Below are 21,499 nucleotides of genomic sequence, written 5' to 3'. Positions count from 1 at the left end.
TCTCTAGGGAGGACAGTATAGGGAGCACAATTTCTGATATGTATACCCATGTTCATGAGAATTCTTTTTCTCCAAGGAGTATTGCCTTCAAAGCTTGCAGAAACATCCAACGTGTTTGTAATTATTTATTATTTAAAGTATGCCATAAAGATACTATAAAGATAAGCTGTGTTAATTGTGTTATGCACTTTTATTCTTTGTCCGTGAGGCTCCTCACAATGTGTTAATCGCCGAAATTGAAAAACATATGATCATGTAATCATTTAGCCCTAATGAGAAGACTCTTACATAGTGTAGAGACATATTTTGGAAAGGCATCGCCATTCACCATTCACAACCATACAATTTTCTTTGTAACTGTAAAAAGTTTTTTCAGGAGATCTGGACCATACACTTGTGTAGGGAGCAAACAGTTTAAATATATTGAAATACTTTGCCATGAAAAGCTTAGCAAAGCCTGCAAGCAATTAGTCATCAGGCTCTATACATCTACAGCTACGTAAGAAGATGCACAGCTGCGTTTTTGGACTAACTTTTTATTTAGGGCACATAGACAAAACATTACAGTAGTCAAGTGTGAGCAACCATGAATAATCTTCTCCTTGTCCTGACAGGACAGGGTTGGTTTTTTTTGGCATGCACTTTAAACTTCAGTGAGAAATTCGTAGAAATACTGCCAAGGCCAACAACCACAACATGCAAGATTTGAAACAAAAAAGCCCCAGGTATTCATCCTGGTAAAGCACTTCCAAATGGAGTAATAAACATGATGAATTTATGGGAGATCTATGGCAGTAGTTCACTTTCTTTATGATAGCTCTCTACATTATAAGACTATTCTTACACTCTACACTTTATATTCCAACAAGAGAGGGAGCGCTATAACATGAGATATTGGTGATGGTGTGCTGTAGCCATAGGCACGAGACCACAGGCCAGCACCAATATATTACATTATAGCACAAACAGAGATTATACCACAAGTCTGTTATCACCCTTTATTGTTTGATTTTAGGTTAAGGAAAACAGAAGCTATTTTCATTTTATCATTATTGTCACCCCGATGTTAAACATCATCAGACTTTGCCCTTCACTAATAACAGTCGAGGAACAGTACATCATTTCCCGATTATCAGGGTTACAAACAACGGCCCAAGCAATGTTACAGGTCATATTAGTCCCATCGCTACACACACTGCTATACACACTGCCACAGTTAGTTTTTATTTGTGATACTATAATAAGAAATTATATATAGTAAAGACAATAATGTCAGATTTGTTGGCTAATATGTTTATAATTTACCTGTATAATTCTAACGTTGCTGATGTTGTTAATGGCATGGTATTTTTTGTACTGTAAGCACTAGCGCAGTTGCTAGGTTATGTCTGTATGTGGCGGAACAATACCTGAAGAGCTTCGATCAGAGTGTCATTATCATGCAACACTGCACTCCCAGAATGTCTCTCAGCCAATCACACTGCTGAGAAACAGCGGTAAGTATTTCGCTATTTGAACTGTAGTTTGCTGTCAGTTATTGGGTCCTGGCACTACAGTGGTGGAACAAACACCCCCTGGCTGTCCATGCATTTCTGGACAAGCTGAGAGCTACAAAACTGCCACAGAAAGTAAAAGAAGCATGTAAACTGGAATTTAGACAAATATGACTCAGGAAGCTGTTATTTTAAGGTAAGATGACATTTTGTTGCATAAAAACACAGACTGAAGACCCTTTCCCCAAGAGCACTTAATTGATCACTACAAATGCACTTACTAAAGACTTGTGATTGCACTTAAATGCATGACTTTGATTTCTTTGGCATTCAGGCATAGTGTGGTGAATGTACTGTGTCTAGCAGTTGTATTTTAAGCATTCTTTATATCAAGGTATCCATACTGATTTTTGGATGTGGCATTATCTATTAACAGAAGCTAGGGGCATTTTATGAGTGGACAGCTAAGCACTTCAGTCATTCACTCAGGACAAGAGGGTCTGCTAAAAGCCACACATGTAAATGTAGAGCTCTGTAGAATCTAGATATTTTTAACATAACAGTTATTGAAACATCACACTGAATCTTGACCCGTAGAGCAAAAAACAAAAAATATGTATATTATTACTACTAGTGACAGCATATCTCAAGGAGTGCAGGTTTGACCTACACAAAATTTTCTAAAACCTCTTTCTGACAGGTGACCTGTGATGGAATGGGAACACTTCAGTGACATTTATGCTTGAAAAGGCTATAAGACATTTTCGAAACAGCCATAGCCTGAGGTTTTTGTGCTGCTTTGGAAATGGCATACTTGTTGCTTGAAAAGGCAATACTGTCATACAGTCTAAATGGGGCTAGTCAAGGAGTACAACTGTCAATCAAACACAATCTCGCTGTAGATCTCCTTTCTCTTTTTTTTTTTTAAACCTGCATTTACAAGAAGCAAACCATTAGCACCATTTTTCATTATTCATGACTTTTAACTGAGTTGCCACTGTTAAACTTTCAGCTCTTTGTTGCTACACAAGAAAACATTTTCTGCTACTAACTGATGATCATGTCAAGATTTCTTTATTATTTAATTTAAGTTGTTTTGTTTGTAAATATACTTTGATTTATTGTAGTATGTAGCTGCTGTTGGAACAAAACCTTGTATCTCCATTTTTCCAGTTTGACTTTATTGTAATCTGGCAGTTGTTCTTTACATTGCTGCGAATGTCATGATTAAGTATTTAAGGGAGACACAAGTAAGATGCACATAAAAAATATATCAATAAATAAATGCAAGGAAGTTTTTGCATAAAGACTTCTCAATTTCTATGTTGGGATATTCACTTATTTTGGGGGGGGGTTATGTCTAGAAGATGTTTTTATTGCCACAGCGAAGATGTCACTAGAATCATATATAGCTGGACTATGTGATGATGGCAACGTTCTCATGACAACATAAATGTGGCAGCTACTATCTCATGCGCTCTATACAAGGGCAGTGGATGAGAACCACACTAAGAAGCTTTTAGATTTAGTTACAGATGACGCTCCTACCTGGCTGCTGCTGCTGCAGCTGCTAAAACTGAGTAAATTCCTGCATGTGAAATGCTATGCCCACACGCTAAACCTGGCCTCTCAAGGAGTGCTAAATTTGGCCACTAGGGAGGGAAAGATAATTACTATGTTTCCATTGCAGCCCACTACAAAAATCTTTAGGTTGACTTTCTATATTAATAAAAAATACTGGAAGTTAATTTAATATGGATAATTTTAAATACTTTTCTGTAAAAGTACACAGTGAGAAAAAAAGAAATGCTGTACAGTAAAAAGATGACTCAAGATTAATTGATAATTGTTTTATATTTGCATTGAAGCCCTCTGAATTAAAATTTAATCAAACTGTGAGGAGCCCTGAGATTCCCACCCCTAATGTGCACGTTAAATCACAACGTGCCTTTTGTGTGCTAACGTGTTATTAAAACTCTAGAGGGCACATATCCCGAACAACAATGTGTGTCATAACAGCAATAAGATCAGAGAGGTTAATAAAACTCCACTGAAGTCAACTGACGTCTGAAGTCTCCACTAAAGAAGAATTTTCAGGGCACCAGACTCACCAAAGAGGCAGACATCAGTTACACTTAGCAACAATAGAGTGTAAAATCTAATTTACAGTATGTCATATAGTGTCAGAAAGCACATAAACAAGTCTGTTTAAAATAATTTAATGCAGTCTGAAGCTACACTTTCTTTCCTTGTAGCTTGTAGTGAAAAATTAAAGAGGCAAGCTTTGGACAACCAACTTGTCTTGGCTGATCAGCTACACTTGGGGGGAAGAAGAAGTTTACTTTGGAATGTTTTTGTCAAACTGCTGTTTGAAAAGAAATGTGCCTCTGTGTTGTGTAGTGAATGGGAAATATCCTACCAATGAATTGGCCACAGTTTAATGAACGAGTAGAGGCTCTCTCACTGAAACCTTGACTGACATGTCTCAAGGCTAGCAGAAAAAGAGCTTGCGGCTGGCAGGTGGAGACAGAAGTTAGCTTGGTGCACCAGGGTACAGAGCATGAAGGGGGGGGGGGGGGAAGAGAAAAAAATAATTCTGTACCAGCAGTGTTTACTGACAATGTATCCAGGGGACAAATGTAACGGCAGTTTCAGTTGTGGGCAAAAAGAGTACTCCAGAAAAAAGCTTCAAAGAAAACACTGAATAGACTAACAACACAAACACCCATTAGAAGCAGCAACCAGGTGTGCACAACATTCCACTTGCAAGCATTTACAAACTTAACCTAAAGTTAAAGATGAAAAAATATATTGTGACCTATACAGTATATTACAGGTGGCTGAAAAAATCACAATATTTATACACAACACAATATTTATAGACAATTTCACTGTACAAAAAATTTATTGCAATATTTTGACATGCAGACAAAATGCATCATAAGTGGCAGTTCATGTCATTAAACAAAATTAATTACTCTCTCTCTGTAATGCAATGTGTAGTTGGTCAGTTCTTTAAACACTCGCTTTATCACAATAAAAAATTTATTTTGAGAAAATATGGTCATATTGCTTACCCCTACTTTAAATACAGTCTTATATACCCATGCTGATATGGCATGTTTCTAAGTGAACATACATTTTTATTTGTTAAATTAAATATTAAAATATTAAGACTGCATCACCCCTGCTCTTGATGTCCTCTATTGTGCTTATTTGTCACATTACATTTAATTGTTTGACTATTAAAAGTAGACTTCCCTAAGCTTGACTACTGCCAGCCCTGTTGAATCGGAACATCACTTAAATTGAATCTTTCAACGTCTCTGTCTAGAAATGGTTACAAGGCCATTTCTAATACACAGAACAACAATAGAGTGTATAACAATAGTGTAAAGCTAACACAGCATCCCCCAATAAAAAGATCATACCCACAGTCATATATAGTGGTGGTAGTGTGACTGTGTTGTGGTGTTATGCTGCTTAAAAGGCCTGAGTGACTTGCCACAGTTGACTGAACTCTGGGCAGAAAAATGCCCAGTCATCAGTCTGCAATTGGGTTATGCAGAAAGACAACAACTAAAGAAGCTGAGGTTCTGGATTGGCCTAGCCAAAGGACTTTGTTCCATACTGAGATGCCCTGGCAGAAACAGGCATTTTACTGTCTACAGTCTTTCAGTGTGGCTGAATTGAAGCAATAAGTGATCCAGAATTCACCCACAGTGAAAAGGTGAAAGGTGAAAGGTGCACGTATTTGTCACTGTACAGTGTACAGCGAAATGTGTCCTCCGCATTTAACCCATCTGGTAGTGAACACACACTCACACACACACATGTGTTAGGGGCAGTGAGTACACACACACACCCAGAGTGTGAAGTCTCTGGTTATAGCAGTTACTACTGCTAAAGGTGGCCCAACCAGCTATTTAGGGGCAAATACTTTTTCACACTGGCAATGTAGGTGTTGTAAAACGCCTCTCCATGAGCAAATGAAATGACCCATTACAAACTGTTTGCGTTTCCTGAAGTAATTTAAGTTAATATATAACAAAATACCAACATAAAGGACATCAGGAGGCCAATGTACATATGGTTGTTGTCACGCAAAGACACTGTATCTCCAAAATGTCAACTTCACAAAAGCCACACATTTTGGATTTTGTGGAATTTGTGCAGCAAGTTGTTTTTCACTGCTTCTTCTAAAAAGATATACAGTATAAGTATATAAAGGACACCATTCTGCCAATCCCAAATTGTGAATAAAATCAACTTACATCTGGAAAGTTGGGTCAAAAAAGTTGAAGTAACACTATGGAGAACTGGCATGTCTTGCTCCTGGACATCCCCCTACAAACAGGAAGTGTAATTTGTATTTTGAGCCATGCTTTTCTGGACAAGCTGGGATATACAGAACCATCAAGTGAAAGAAACATGTGGACCAAGGAGGTTAATAATATTACAGGATTTTACACAAAGATGACTCGGGTTACATAGCATTACGCAGTTCTTGCAAGTGTTATACTGCTCGCTTCTCCAAAGTTACATAATGCAGTTAGCAGCGCGCCGAGCCCGGTGTAGCAATGGCAGTGACGTGATACTCCCTGTTGCAGGTCAGTGGAGCATCATCATAATCTTGAAGCTGTTATTTTAGATAAAAAATTCTACACTGTATTTATTTGAAGGCCAAGATGCAACAACAGACAGAGATATAGGGCAAGAAAGAGGGAAAGACAGAGAGGTTGTGCCTCATGCACTTAACTACAACAGCTCTGATAAATGAACCCATCGACTCATTACCCCCCCCCCTCCTAAAACTACCCTTCCCCAGTCCCTCTCTCTGAGGATCCAGTTCAGTGAGAAACAAACACCATTACATTCCTCTAACACTGCAGCATCTGATAAACACCATTACCTTTGTTTAGCAAACCTCACCTCACAGGAGAAAACACACAACTGCTCTAGCTGTAACAAACAAGTGTGATGACAGCGTGATAACAAACATTTCCATCACGTAAACATGGCAAATTGATTTTACATTACAAACTACACTGTGCTTCTGGTAAAACTGCACAACTGCACAACTCTAGTTAAACGTTTAGGACAAACATCATTAGCCTAATTTCAATAAACACTGCCACATATGCGTACAAATAGCATTCATTTCCGGCTTTGTTGAATCACACAAAACCCATTACCTCTGAATTCACAGATGCTTCTGTTGATCATTTGCAAAGCACACCAGAACCCCCACGGATTTGTTTTTAGCATTTGCTTGAATAGCCTGAGGCAGAAACAAAAGGAAAGTAGTTTTGAGAAATAAAGTAGTCAACACCACTGTAGAAGAGCTCATAGGGCGGAGGGAAGACAAACAAACCAACAAATAAATAGGAGAGCACATGGCCACTCCAATGGCTACTGTCAAATACAGAGTGAGATGTAATGGACACATCTTCATAATGACAGACCATATCACATATCACCTGGCAAGTTAGACCTTAGTAGCATAACTGAATTACATTCCTCTACTATTCTAATGTACTTACATAATGATTGAATATTTAATTACATAATAAGTTATATTTACATTTAATTGATGTTGAACCTTGTTTGATCAGATGTTAAACAATAACTGAAACATGTCAGAAAAGAATGCTCTTTATGTCAAACAAAAAAAACCTGATCCGATATCAACTAAATTAGACTGCACTTTTAGCGTTTCACATCACTTACTCTTACCACTAACAGTACTCCCATGGTTCTGTAGATTTCTCCATGACCTCCATGATCAGCTTTTTGGTAGCTCTGGGGGCTAAAAGTGTGGTTAGACTGTGATGTAGTATATTCCAATGAAAATTCTCAGGAGACAGCAAGAATAAGCTAGGCATGATCCCACTCAAAGCTTTTCTGTACTGCACAGCACTGTATATGCCCACAGGCCTGAAACACCTTTGATCTCTGTAAAAATCTTAGCAAGAATATAGAGAAACCCAAAAATTATCTGAATTAATATCTAGGATATACATTAGAGTTAATATCCAGGATAATGCTGCAGTCATCACACTCAATCACATTCCTTCGTCAATATTCAACAGTGAATGTCCTGAAAAGCAATTATAAGGCCGCTTGTGTATTATTCTAAAAAAAATGATGCAGCATCTTCAGTTTCAGCACCTTGTTAAACTTGTTAAACAGAGATCTAATTATCTTCAGAAAATATGCCAGGGTAAATGAAAATATATTATGATATGGTCCCCATACAGCAGGCCAAGGGGAATGATGGACTACCTTGACTACTGCTGAAAATAACCCCTAAATCAAAGATGTAAATCAAAGACCACATAGCCTACTCAGTATTAATAGTTGGGTTTGTGCAAAGGGTTTCATCCCTAATTTATATGTTGGCTCAAAGCCAGAGCAAATGATCTTTCAATTGTTTACAAGTGTAAAGTTTGCTTCAATATTAAGAACTTCTACAATTATTTTGCTTTTCCATTCTTAGAAACAAAAGCTCAATAGCATGTCGGCTGTTCTATTAACAAATACAAATGCCCATTAACCAACTCCTCATGGACAATGGCCTCTAGTTCACTAGTCCTCTAGTATGATTCATGGGTTTACATGCTGCAACTGCACAATTATTTATTTAGTGACAAATAAATAGAAATTTGGTTAATTCATATATGTGTTCATTAAGTCTCTCTCACATGGTGAGTTATATAGTTTATTAATTCATCAGTGGAATTTGATCATGAAATCAGTGGAATTAGTATCGGTATCTGTATTGTAACCAGAAGTGGGACTGGTGCATCCTTAACTGTAACCATTATCAGTTTGTTAACTTTTTAATGCAATGTTTTAAGCAGCTTTCTTTACTTTTGGGGGAAAGAAAGAAAAAATAGTGAAACAACTAATGACCATTGTTTGTCAGAAGTTTTGCTAAAATGCTTTAGCATTAATAATTTTGTGATTATGTCTAAATGTATTTCTTTCTCTTCTGTGTATTTTCTATTTGAAGGTTTTCACCTGACTCTAGCTGACTCTTCCCTAATGACCAAACTAATAATCTAGCTAAAAGTAATCAACACATGGATAAACTGGAAAATTAACTGCAAATCTAGAACTGATATTTGCAAACTGAAACCCTGCAATCTGCAAATTAAAGACAAAGAGAACTGAATTGAACAATGTATTAAAATAAAAAATAGAAAAAAAGAAATCTACTTGGTCATTGAGTAAATTCCAGTGGATACTCCGTGTAGATGGGTTAGTCCCTTTCAAACGGGGATGCTGCATAGAATTAAAAAGGACTTGACAACCATACTTCAAACATATATCTACCCAGCACCATCTGTTCCAAACTGCTCCAACAAGTCTCCCACATGTGTCTATTATGTTAAAATCAAAGCATATCCAATGATGTTAGCCAGTATATAATGATGCAGTTCACTCTAGCTTTATTACTGCATCCACACCCTCTGATTTTTTTTGTATTTAACTTCCTTTTATGATGTAACACCCTTAATTGCTTTTATTTAACCACACTTTTTTGGGGGGAAGGGGAGGCGTATCCTCAAGTGCAAATTAATGTGTTAATAATGTGTTGATTAGTTGCCACATTGATGTGAAAAACCTGTTTTCTATTCTACAAGGAAAGCACTAAACTCGGTGCATATAAGTGTGAAGAAAGTTTTAGATCAGAAGTGCACAACTCTAGTCTTGATAGGCCGGTCTTCAGCAAAGTTTGGTAGCTGGTCTACTCCAACACACCTGATTTAACAAATCAATCAATTATCAGGCAAGTTACTAAGTGGGTGTGCCTGAGTAGCACAACTACCAAACTATCAGTTGAGTAGGCATCAACTGATATAACGAATCTGTTAGAGATGTCAATGGTAAAAACTAATAAAAATCTGGTAACTAATCTGGTAACTAATAATATGAGTTATGACAGTGACAATCCTAAATTATAAAGCCTAGAATATCGGTGGTGCAGTATTTGGGTTCACTGAATTAATGAGTCCCGTGGATCGGCCTAATTATGTGATGCCTGATCCAGCTAATTTTTTAAGTATCAGGAGCGATATCAGGTCCTAGTATCGGTGCATCCGTAGTTGTAATTCTGAGTAACTGCTATGCTACTAACACAAATGTCCAAACTTTTATCAGAGAGTGGAATTCTGGTGAGAGAGTGGAAACTGCTGGAGTCTTGGAAGGTAGTAGCACCACCTTTCTGCTGTGACATCAGCAAAACAAAATGTGAAAGAACCACATGAAAAAAGAGAGATTTGGCATAACTTGACTTATAAGTTATAAGTTAAAGGGCTCAAGTAGACAACTGATGTCTCAAACAAACCCCTTTACCAAACAACAATATAAGAACAGTTCTTTGAGTTGTTGTGGTTCTATTGCAAATGTTTGTAATCTTGTAAATGTTTGTAAAGAACCACTTTATAAAAATGTGGGTAAGGAATGTAATTAATTACTTTCACTCTCTTTTTGGAATCTACTTGATCTACTTGATCTCGGGCCTGCTGAATTGTGTTGAACTGTACCCCTAGTCTTTCTACCTCAGTAGTTTGTGTTGGTTATTTATAGTTCTTTTTAAATAGGCTTTCATCAAAGAAAGTTTTACAAAAAGCTGTGGCTTGTGTTCAGATGTTTGGTCAATGTTGTCCCTCAGGCTCTGGTACCTAGATAAGTTCTCATCCAAAACGCTCACAGTACCGAGTACCCAACACAGACTTCACTTTGCATTCCTCCACAAATCACACAACAGTGGCCACCAGCCATGCACTGTTGACAAGCCCTGGCCTTGGCGCAACTCTTTTTCATAAGCTGTGTTTTTTTTCTCCAGATAAACACTCTTTATTTTGTTTGCTTTTTCACATTAGAAATAGTAACTTGCTATACAGGATTGAAGAGATCTAGCTTGTGTTTGTTTGAAAGTGCACTGAAATCATCATAAGCCTAACTGAATGTGTAACACCTATAACAAAGGCATATTTTTACCACAAGAGCCCAAGCAACATGATAAAGTAAGGGGGAAATCAATGGAGACCCTACACCACCCTCATTACTCTCCTGCTACAGCTGTTATTATTATTGCCATTAGTCACACACTCAGTCTTAATAATGTAGTGCAGATTGAAAGCCTTGCAGGGTCTAATGACATAGTGTTAAAGAAATAGGTGTTTTTGCAGAAGAACATTAAGAATTGGCTTTAGCGCTTGCATACCAAGAGAGAACTGCCACTTCTTTCTCAATCCAACATATCTGGACAATTTATGCAATGCATTTAGCAAGAATAGCTTTTAAAAATTCACCACTCCATCAATGTCTTAAATGAATCCCTTCCGACTTTCTCCCATCTGTAGATCATCTTCTCTGATCAATCTTTCAATGACCACTTCATCCACCGTCCTTTCTGAAGACCTGATTTTGTTGCTACAAGCTTACAGTTTGGAACAGTTATTAATATTACATGTAGCAGTCAAACTGGGTCATCCAGGACCAACTTTTTTCGGGACAACTCGAGCCAGGCCATGTCCCCGATTGCACAATTTATTCATGTCTCGGATGGTCCATGAAAGCTGGTCTGGGCAAGTGAGAAGCGGTGGGAGTGCGAGTGAGAGAGCACTGAAGAGACTGGCAGTCCCATCAGCCTGGGTGTGCTTGTTTGAAGGACTGCGTGGCCATGCTAGGACGCCCACTTGCAGCTGTCCGTGGTGCTGAAGAGAACTCTGCCGTCCCAAGCTGCTAAGATTCCTCCCCACCCCCGGAAAAAAAACTCCCACCATCCCTGCTGTAGCCATTAAAGGTTTTCCACGACTTGCCGTGCAATTGGGCTAGTGAGGGAGTGATGAGACATAAAGCTCATGTCACAGTGATAGGCCCACGCAGAATTCTGGGACAATAATAGATTTATACCAGATTAAAACCAATCTTCTTGGGGAATGCAAGGTAGGTTTCCCACACATATCTATGCATCTATGCATCTGAATCTATCTGTTTATTTAGTATGTCCCCTTTAAAAGAGCAATACTGTCACCTTTTTTTGTTTTTAACCAGCCATAATTCAAGTGTGAAAGTTGCATGAATGTTTCCTCCCTAAACGCAGTCAAAACAATACACAAACAGATGAACCACTGTAAACCACTTTCATGAACCATGGTAAAACAGTACCATACCATAGACATGGCACCTCTAATACAGCAGCGCATCAGAAAAAAAACCAAATAATTGTGTTTCTATTGGGCTTAAAATAGCTAAATACCTGATCCATTAAAATATGCCATGATTGGCCCTGTTCTCAATTCATTACAACAGATAAAATACTTCTTAAAAGAACCATCCATTAAAAGGTTTCTTTTTAAGCGTGTAGCAGGTACAGGTTGATGTTGAATCCAATGTGGCTTTCAAAAATAGGAACAAAATTGCAAGACTGCACCAACACCTTACTGTACTGTATCTTACATTCTCTTAGGTAACTTAAAACATGTTTTGAGGTTAGATTTATTCTAAGAGGGATTTACCTGTGTGCAATATTCTGACTGATGTTATTCCATCGTTCAAGGTTTCCAAACATTGTCAAGAGGGGTTGCAGAAGAAACACAACTGTAAAATCTAAAAACGCTGCCTCCTACATACAGCAGGTCAGCAGTTAATCGAAACTTGTGTAGGCTGTTGGTATATCGGACAAAGCAATATACATCACATGAATATTATGACAAAATGCCTCTTTACCTGTGTGTTGAGAGTAGCGTGGATGACAACATATTCTTTCATAAAGATGATGAAATTGTTTTTGTTTTTTTCATCCAAAATAAATAATAAACTATAAAGATTATAACTCATACATTCAACATTATAAAATAACTGACAAGGTGAGGAAAGAGAAAGAGATATGATGGAGAGTACACACTTTTTCCTAAGATATTGTAATCTTATTAAGCATGGCAATGAGACAGCAAAACTGTAGATCTGCAGTTTTTATTGTTAAAATTAATACGAAGATAGAACAGATAAAAGATAAATGAATAGAAAAATGTATACTAACCTGCATTAACATTTTCCTTCTCTGCAAAATGCAATTAAACCATAATAAATAAAACAAAGAACCATTAATTATGCATTTTGTTCCGATAATGCGATACTAGGATTATATATCATATTAACAAAATCGCTGGATTGGGTATCAGAAAATTAGGCTGATCCAAGTGAACAATCTATTTATTGAACTCGATTCCTGCACTACTGGTTTTCTAGGATTCAGAACTCCAGTTCAGAGCAACCTACAGACATGATACACCTATCATGGCAACCAGATTGACTTACCCCATGTAATTGGTGTCTTCTGTCATCAACTGTCAGTGAGTAATCCAGCTCAGAAAAACAGATAAAATCCTCACACAATGCCTTTAGCAGCCTGCTCTGTTTTCTCAAGAGCAGCACAGGGAAGAGGGGTAAGCAGAGGATCTCACAGGCACAATTCACTGCCACAAATAGTCTCCCATATAAGGAGAACCAAGAAAAACGCTGAAAAATACTTAGAAAGGCTGATGATTCTCCATACTCCTGAGAGCTGCCAGAATGCCAAATGTGCTCATGAAGCATATTATAGGTTGTGAGTCCTCTTCAACTTAGGCGTCTTGTGTGAAGAGTGAATATCTGCACCTTCATGTTAGTGCTTATGTCATAACCAGCACAAATAATTCTTCTTCTGCATGACAGTTTACTCTGTAATATTACACTTTTTTCTCCATGCTCTGCCTAGGAATTGGTTAAAGACATAGACAAGACATAGCGAACATTAAATTTTCAGCAATTTGTGCCTCAGTTCTTCTGTGAAATCCGACCAGAGGAGTTCACTCTTCACTCTCCACATACCTTGGACACTGCAGTAAGGATTTATTTGCATTCAGTGACAAATGTGTTCCATCACTCCACAGCTCAATGATAGGGGGCTTCATATCCCTCTAGTCAACTGACAGCTGCACTAAATGGAGCCCGTCAAACACCAGTGTCAGCATCAACGGTCAAGAGGCTTCAGGATGCTGGACTTCATGGCAGAATTGCCAAGAAAAAGCCATACCTCACACTGGCCAATTAAAAGAAAAGACTGCGATGGGCCAAAGAGAAAAGACATTGGGCAGATGAGTCCAAGTTTAAGGTCTTTGGATCAAACAGAAGAACATTTGTGAGGCGCAGGACCAATGAAAAGATGCATGACCAATACTTAATACCATCTGTCAAGCATGGTGAAGGCTGCGTGGTCTGGGGATGCTTTGGAGGTGGTAAAATAGGAAATTTATACAGAGTGGAACGGATCTTAAAAAAAGAAGGCTACCACAAGGTTTTGCAACGCCATGTCAGCCAGGATTCTGACTGTAATAGAGTGGCCAGCACAGTCTCTGGATCTGAACCCTATTGAGCTGTTGTGGGAGCAGCTTGACCGTATGGTACGGAGGAAGACTGCATCAAGCCAATCCATGTGGGAGATGCTACAGGAAGCATGGGGTGAAATCAGATTACCTCGAAAAGTTGACAGCTAGAATGCCTAGAGTCTACCAGGCTGTAATTTCTGCAAAAGGTACATATATATATATATGTGTGTGTGTGTGTGTGTGTGTGTATACAAGAGCATGTTGGATAGGGTATACACGTGTGGACAAAATTGTTGGTACCCCTCGGTTAATGAAAGAAAAACCCACAATGGTCACAGAAATAACTTGACTCTAACAAAAGTAATAATAAATAAAAATTCTATGAAAATGAACAAATGAAAATCCGACATTGATTTTGAACCATGCTTCATGAAATATTTTAAAAAGTAAACTCATTAAACAGGTCTGGACAAAAATGATGGTACCCCTGAAAATAATGCTTTGCTGCATCTGGCACATGGTATCTTGAATCTGTGAAGGGTACAATGAAATTTCAAGACTATCAAGGGACTCTAGAGATAAATGTGCTGCCCAGTGTCAGAAAGCTTGGTCTCAGTCGCAGGTCATGGGTCTTGCAACAGGATAATGACCCAAAACACACAGCTAAAATACTGAAGAATGAAACCCACTGAGAGGTGCAGAAGTCTCATTGACAGTTACAGGAATCATTTGATTGCCGTGATTGCCTCAAAAGGTTGTGCAACAAAATATTAAGTTAAGGGTACCATCATTTCTGTCCAGGCCTGTTTCATAAGTTTATTTTTTAAATAATTCTGTTGAAGCATGGTTGAAAAGCAGTGTATGTCTTTCATTGGTTATTTTTCATAGCATTTTTATTTATTATTTCTTTTGTCAGATTCAAGTTATTCCTGTGACCATTGTGGGTAACTGATACATTAACAATTTTGTCCATATGTAGAACTTTTAACACATACAGACACTAAGTTTTGAGAGGCTGGAAGTGTGTATGTGTGCTCGTCCGGGTAAGTCAGTAAGCATGCATCCATTTGCCATTTTCACACGACCATTAAGACGTGCTCCGCTCAGCACTCCTCTCCAGTCTCCAGGCCATGTGTGCGTCTCTGTGGAGGTGCACTCTCTCCACAAGCAGCACACTCCCGCTCCGTTGCATAAATCTTTTAACACTCCCGCTGCTGACATTCCTCCTCGCAATTCAGAGAAATCTCATAATTATGGCACTTAACATAGTGCTGGATGGCCTGTGCCAAGAGCCACTGAGCACATAATTCACTTCGCCAAGCTGCAAGAACTCTAAAAAAAATACATAAAGCATCAAGGGGAAATTAACAGCAACGTGACACAAAAAGGAATGAGGCAGGATGCTGTTGGTGTTTGATCAGGACGAATCATTAGAAATTCTTGAGAAGCTTGTTCAACCAAAAACCTGCATGCAAGAGGGACGAAATACAACAGGTGAAGACAATTTCAAGATCCTTTTGTAGCATTTTTACCATAAAATTATTCTGATGTTGTTTGATATTGTCTCCATCATTGCCACTCCAGCCTCAGCATGCCAGAAACTGCATTATGTAACTTTGCTGCACGACCTGAGTCATATTCTTGTAAAACATGCTTCCTTCACTTTCAGTAGTGTTCTATATCTCTCAGCTTGTCCAGAAATGCATGTGCACAGCATGTCCTCTATTGGTTGCTCAAGCACAAATTATACTTCCAGATTTATAAAGCAGCATTTTGCAAGAATTGGCATTTCTGGCTCCGGGGCACCACCCTGCAAAGTCTGGAAGTGTAATTTACACTTAAGCAACCAATAAAGGACATGCTGTCCACATGCTTTCTTCACTTTCAGTCATGTTCTATATCTCTCAGCTTGTCCAGAAATGCATGTGTACAGCATGTCCTTTATTGGTTACATGTCCTTTATTAAATTACATTTCATTGGCTTTATTAAATGCTAATTCTTGCAAAATGCTGCTTTACGAATCTGGAGATAATGGCAAACCCATTGCACCTTACAGGAACAGTTCCACAAAAAATTAAATGAACATGATCATCTGGGCCAGTAATGACACCTTAAATTGTCTCTTAACACCCTCAGATCTTCATTCAATGTGGTTTAGAACATGGTATTTAGAACACCCCTACACACTACCATTCTGGAAGAGTTTTATGGCATTTTTAAAAAATCTGGTAATACTGTTGTGATACTGAAAATATTGTGATACAATTTTCTTGCCATACATAATCTATTCAATTTCTGTGGTTTGCAAACTATTATGTAAATAGCAGTTCATTTTGTTGGTGTAGGCATGCAGAGCCTAATGAACAACCAGGACCTGCACCTTCCCAAGCCCATGTGATTCCTTTCATGGCTATAGTTTCCACACAATCACTAATGTTAGCACTAACGGCACAACTTCAGACTCTTATTTAGAGTTTACATGCTGCTCAGTTCACAACAGTGATCTGCAAGGACACTCACTACATGCTAGTAAAGCTACAACAAACACAATAATGTGAAAAGAACAGCACAATCATGTTATACTTTCAAGACAAATCCTACAGGCCTCCAGGCAATTTATCCTAAGCTAAGATGCATCAGGGTGTATGTGACATGTGTGTCTAATAAAAGAAAGTTGGTGATGTTGGTTGGCACAGGCGTCTGTTAGCTGGCGAGGTGGGGCTGGGGACCGGGTGCTTTTCTCAGAGCGTGTTGACTGCCCAGGAATGCCACATTGGTGGAAGTTCGAAAAGAGGCAGTGGCTTTGTATGTATTGAAGGGGGAGGGCCACTGTTGAGCCTTTGAGCAAGGCTAGATAGATAGACTATGGTCTCGAATTTAGATTGAAAGATGAGATTGAGATATAAACAAGCAAAGAACACTTCTATACAGGGTTTAATGGGCAAAAAGTCATTCTTACATAAATAATGACTACAGTCACACTGTACTACAATGTACATAGCTTTTCCAGCATAATGGCAGTGTTGGGGAGACAAGGAATGAGTGACAAGACGCATCCAGTAAAAAAAGCAAGCTTTTATTCGTGCAATAGGTAGTATGTGGGCCTTTACACACTTTGATTACTATCTGTGCCAGTAAATGCAGCTCCACTAATGACACATATTTTATAATATGTCAAACTTAAGCACAATGCACAAATAACATTGTGGTCTCAATTATGGCTGGTGGGTACAAACTGTCTCAGTCAGTCATCTCCCACGCAAACACGCTTGCAAACATGTGCATGACAGCAAACAGAAGGGAAACACAGGCTGGAAGAAGGCTTTAGGCACATGTAATGGAACCACACACAAGTCTGCTATGTCCTAAGAACCCAGCAGAAAAAGCCTGCTCTCAAAAAAGACCCTTTCTGTCACTTTTTCTAATGCTAAGCTTTTCTAACAATGCATTCTGTTCAAATACTCAGGTGGTGATACAGCATACAAGTGCATGCGAGTTGTCAGTCCAGAGATTTATGCATATCGGAACCATTACAATCCATCAGGACAAAAAATGATGTGGCTTGTGATGTAAGGTTTCAGTTAGCAATGTATAAGAAAAGGTTGTCAGAAAAGTTACACTTTTTAGACTATAGCCCTACAGCCTAATAGTGCTGATTCAGATCTATGACTGAAGAAATCCAAGATTTCACCTTATTTATTCATTCAACTGACCAGACCAGACACTATGAAAAGAGGGACAAACTAAAAAACTCGCACCGGGATTCCTCCTTTATGCCACCATAGCTATAGAGATCTGACTTTATAAAAAAAACACTGGTTTCTTGCTTTTGCATAAAACTAAACTTGAGCCATAAACTTGTGACTGTCGACTGTGTTTTCCTAGACTGATTGCATTGCGCTCTGGTAATCAGTTGTGCTTCATCCGCTTTGGATCAATGTGTAGCACTCTACCACCACCTGTTGTTCTAGCAAAGGAAGTGAATTTGCATCCCAACAAACATCCCCTACAGACCCCCAAGAGACCCAAGCAAGTGCTTTTGATCGATGACGGCAAAGAAACCCGGGCAACTGAGTCACAGGATCATGGCAACCTATCAAAAGTGTCCCTCCCATGCTACTACATGATATGATGAGATACCTGTTAGCCCACATCTCTCTCCACTAATCCTGAAGGAGCATCAAGGGGCACTGAGACGCCGATTTAAGATGTCTGATCTATTTTCTTTTCAAATTCCAGAATGCCTGTCTGAAACATGCCAAAAAAATAGGTGCTGATATGTTATTGCTGAAAATGATCAGCTCTGCCCAAGAGAATGCCCATAAAGTATAACACTAACTTTTCAAGTGGTGAGAATAATCCTTCAGTCAGTTGTACAAACTAAAATAACGGATAGCTTTGGCAACTACATTACAGTTATTCTACTATATGCACGCTCCAGTTTCTTCCAGACCTAAATATGTGAAAAAAGTAGCTAATGGCCTGTCAGTCAATCATGGAAATACCAGTGGTGTTGGGTGAGTACACCTCTATGCCATGACCACTCCGGCTCCTCTGAAGGCACAGCAAACACTGGGATCCATACATTTTCCCGGGAAGGACGTGCCTCAACTCCCAAACACCAGAAAAAACAACCATTTGCCTTCTCTCCTCTCGCGCCCAATATCCTGACACCATCCACATCCCTGTTTTCTCTTCCTAAGCGAAGACATGGAGCAAAGAAGAAAAAAAGAGGTGGCTCCAAGCCCAACTTGTTCCTTGCTGTCTGTCAGACCGCTTATCTTACCTTGGCTGCCGCAGACCAGCAATCCAAGCAAGCAGACGGATTTGAGAAGCATTTTCAGCAGCTTCAGCTTGAGATGACGAAAGAACAGCCTCTTGCCGTGTTGGTGAGTTGAAATCTCAACCAGCTCTGAGCCGACGTCGCTGAACACACACGGACACGCACTCTCTGCCTCTCTCTCTCTCTCTCTCTCTCTCTCTGCCTCCCTCTATCTCAGTTCTACTGTGTGGCTCTGGCTCCCTCCCCGCTCGTGTTTACTAAGCAGCGCGCGACTCCTGCCTCAATGCAGCACCTGAGGTAAAAAAAAAAATAAGCTACCCAACGTGTTTCACTCTCTCTCGCAACGAGTTGAGTCAATCACGACGCGACGACTATTCAAATGTGTTTGTTTATTAGAAGATTGCTTTATTGACAGGAATCTGTGTGCACAAGACTAACCTGTAAAGTTGCCGTTTGAATGAACGGTTTGATTGGTCAGCTTAAGGATCTAAGGTTAGGAGATCATCTCCATTCCTATACGTTTCTCCAGTTCAGGTTACTGCCATTAGCCTGCTTTCAAAAAGTTTATCAGAGAGCCTGTTCTGGGTTTGAAGCCACATTTAGTCACAGTTCACCTGTTAAACCATTCAACGTTAGGATGCTTTAAACTGTGGAAAAACCAGAAAGCTTGAATAGTTCCTATACATTTTTGTTTGTTTGTTTAACCTTCATACAATATCATAGTACATTTATTAACTGTCACATTTCTAATAACTCCTCTTTACTCCTCTTCTTTTTTTCCCTCCTTCTGTACGTCTGTTTCCCACTTTTCCTCAAGTGGCATTTGCCGCTTACTTGGCTGCCATTGTAAATAACAACTTGTTCCTAATGACTTGGTTACATTAAAGGTTCAGAAATAATAATAACATCTTTGTCATCAAACCATGCAAGTTTGAAATCTGTGTAGAAAATGTGGTAAACATTATGCGTTTAATGATCTTTTTAATGCTGTCACATCTGACTCAATCAGTAATAGCAAAGCTGTTCCAATTAGTTTTTTGCAGAGATTGCATACATGTACAAGACATGTATGCATATAGACGACTCCAGATTCTAGTGATCAATTCATGTCCTTTTGTTTTGATCTTCTATTGCATATTTATTTATGTATGTTTTTTTGTTAATGACTCCTTCATGATCTGAATGACTTCGTTCAGTGTGTTTATGAAAATCTCAGGTCATGTTTATTTGTATAGTGTTTATAACAGTGGTTGTTGTCACAAAGGTGTTTTAGAGATATCTGGGTCCACGCCCCAACTACACAGAGCTACTCAGATATAACCCCACGAAAACTAAAGAAAACCATAAGCGTTATTACTTATTAATTATTACTAAAGATTAGATCATTATTACTATGTTCATGTAGATATGTAAAGAACATAGCAACATGTCTATGCAGGGATCAGTGTTATCAAGGGGGGCAAATGGAGCATGCTGGTAAGGCTTCCTAGCTTGGCTGGAGGGTAAATGGCTCCATGGCGGTTGTGTCAGTCTGGAGGGCAGGCAGCAGGGACACCCCATCAAAATTGATCTTTCTCCAGCATCAAACCAGACGAAGAGGTGGTTCAGCTCAACAGACAAAAAACTCAAACAGTTAGATTTTCTTTAAGGTAACTGGACAATTTCAGAAACAATAAAAAAAAAAAATGTGTCAAAGGATGCAAAGTAGTCTAAACGAAAAGCACAAGACAAAGATGCAGCGGATGCATTTTGTGTCTAAGATAAGCAATGCAAGGCTGTAGTGCACCAGTACTTCTAATACGCAAGGATTTTAAAGCATGTGCACAATGGCTCATTTGCCTCCTGCACAGCATCAAGAGAATTATGAGAAAGTCTGGTTGGCCTTGCATCTTACAGCATATGCCAACAAATCCAGAACAGAGGAGGGACTTCTCTGGAAATCTGTTCCGCTGAGCTGATGCCATTAATATGGGCTGAGGCAGTATAGTAATACAAGACTCTATTCTATGATCCAGACCTTGACCAGTGCACAGTTCCAATCTTGGGATTTTCCCATTCATACTAATTTGACTGGAAAGAGACACATCCCTAGTGAACAGAATTGAATTTCTTTAACGTTGACTGTTTGAAGTTTGACACTTCTTACTGCACACTTGACCAATTTATGCTAATTAAGATATAGTTCTGAATTTAGATTATGTGGTGTAATTGATTGCAAGTGAGCCTGAGATGTGCATCAGGTGCAGTCTTGCATGCACAGATTAGTCAAATTCATTTAAGCAGCTTTCATCTTAACTGAAATAAAGGGAATAGCACAGTCTTAAAGTAAAGGTTATATAGATTTAAATAGAGCTGGGTGATATGACTTCAAATCAATATTACGATTAATTGAACACTTTGCCTCAATTAGGATTAGTTAACGAACAACAGACACAGCACTTTTGTTTGGTACAAGCTGCTTGAGTTGCTTAGTTGGCTCTGTGTTTGAGTTTGCCTCCATGATGCCTCCATGCTGCAGACTGGATAGGGCTGAGTCACCTGACTACACATGCAGTAGCATGCTTTTAAGAGTACATGAACACGCACACAGTGGAGGTGGGGGTTGAGGGGGCAGTGGGGGACAGTCCAGCTTGTCCAGTCCAGTTATGTGGAGCACTCTTGAAGCTTTAGGTTCTTCAGACTCACACATTTGTACATTTACTAAAATTATTTTTTAAAGAACCAACTATTCCTTTTTTAACTTTTTAAAAAAGATTTTATGGCATTACTCCAAAGAACCCTTTGTTTTGAACAGTGTAAGTCGAAAACAGCCCAGGCAGTGGAAGATGTCCTCACTAAT

The 21,499-nt window shown here is 38.8% G+C and overlaps 1 protein-coding gene across 3 annotated transcripts in view; it reads right to left on the bottom strand.

Annotated features, from left to right (window-relative positions):
* The window catches only part of LOC140535650 (neural cell adhesion molecule 2-like), a 315,959-nt gene extending 297,116 nt beyond the window's left edge, over positions 1 to 18,843 (bottom strand). For 2 of the 3 annotated variants that reach the window (XM_072657056.1, XM_072657059.1), the window contains exon 1: positions 18,664 to 18,843. In XM_072657056.1, coding sequence (XP_072513157.1) covers positions 18,664 to 18,715 — 52 coding nt within the window. In that variant the 5' untranslated portion in view covers positions 18,716 to 18,843. Of the gene's footprint in view, positions 1 to 5,767; positions 5,836 to 18,663 lie in introns of those variants that run through there. The other variant, XM_072657058.1, reaches the window with a different exon arrangement.
* Between the last annotated feature and the right edge of the window lie 2,656 nt (positions 18,844 to 21,499).

This window comes from Salminus brasiliensis, chromosome 15 (assembly GCF_030463535.1).
Source record: "Salminus brasiliensis chromosome 15, fSalBra1.hap2, whole genome shotgun sequence".
Taxonomy (NCBI): domain Eukaryota; kingdom Metazoa; phylum Chordata; class Actinopteri; order Characiformes; family Bryconidae; genus Salminus; species Salminus brasiliensis.
This window is presented reverse-complemented; position numbering and strand designations above follow the sequence as displayed.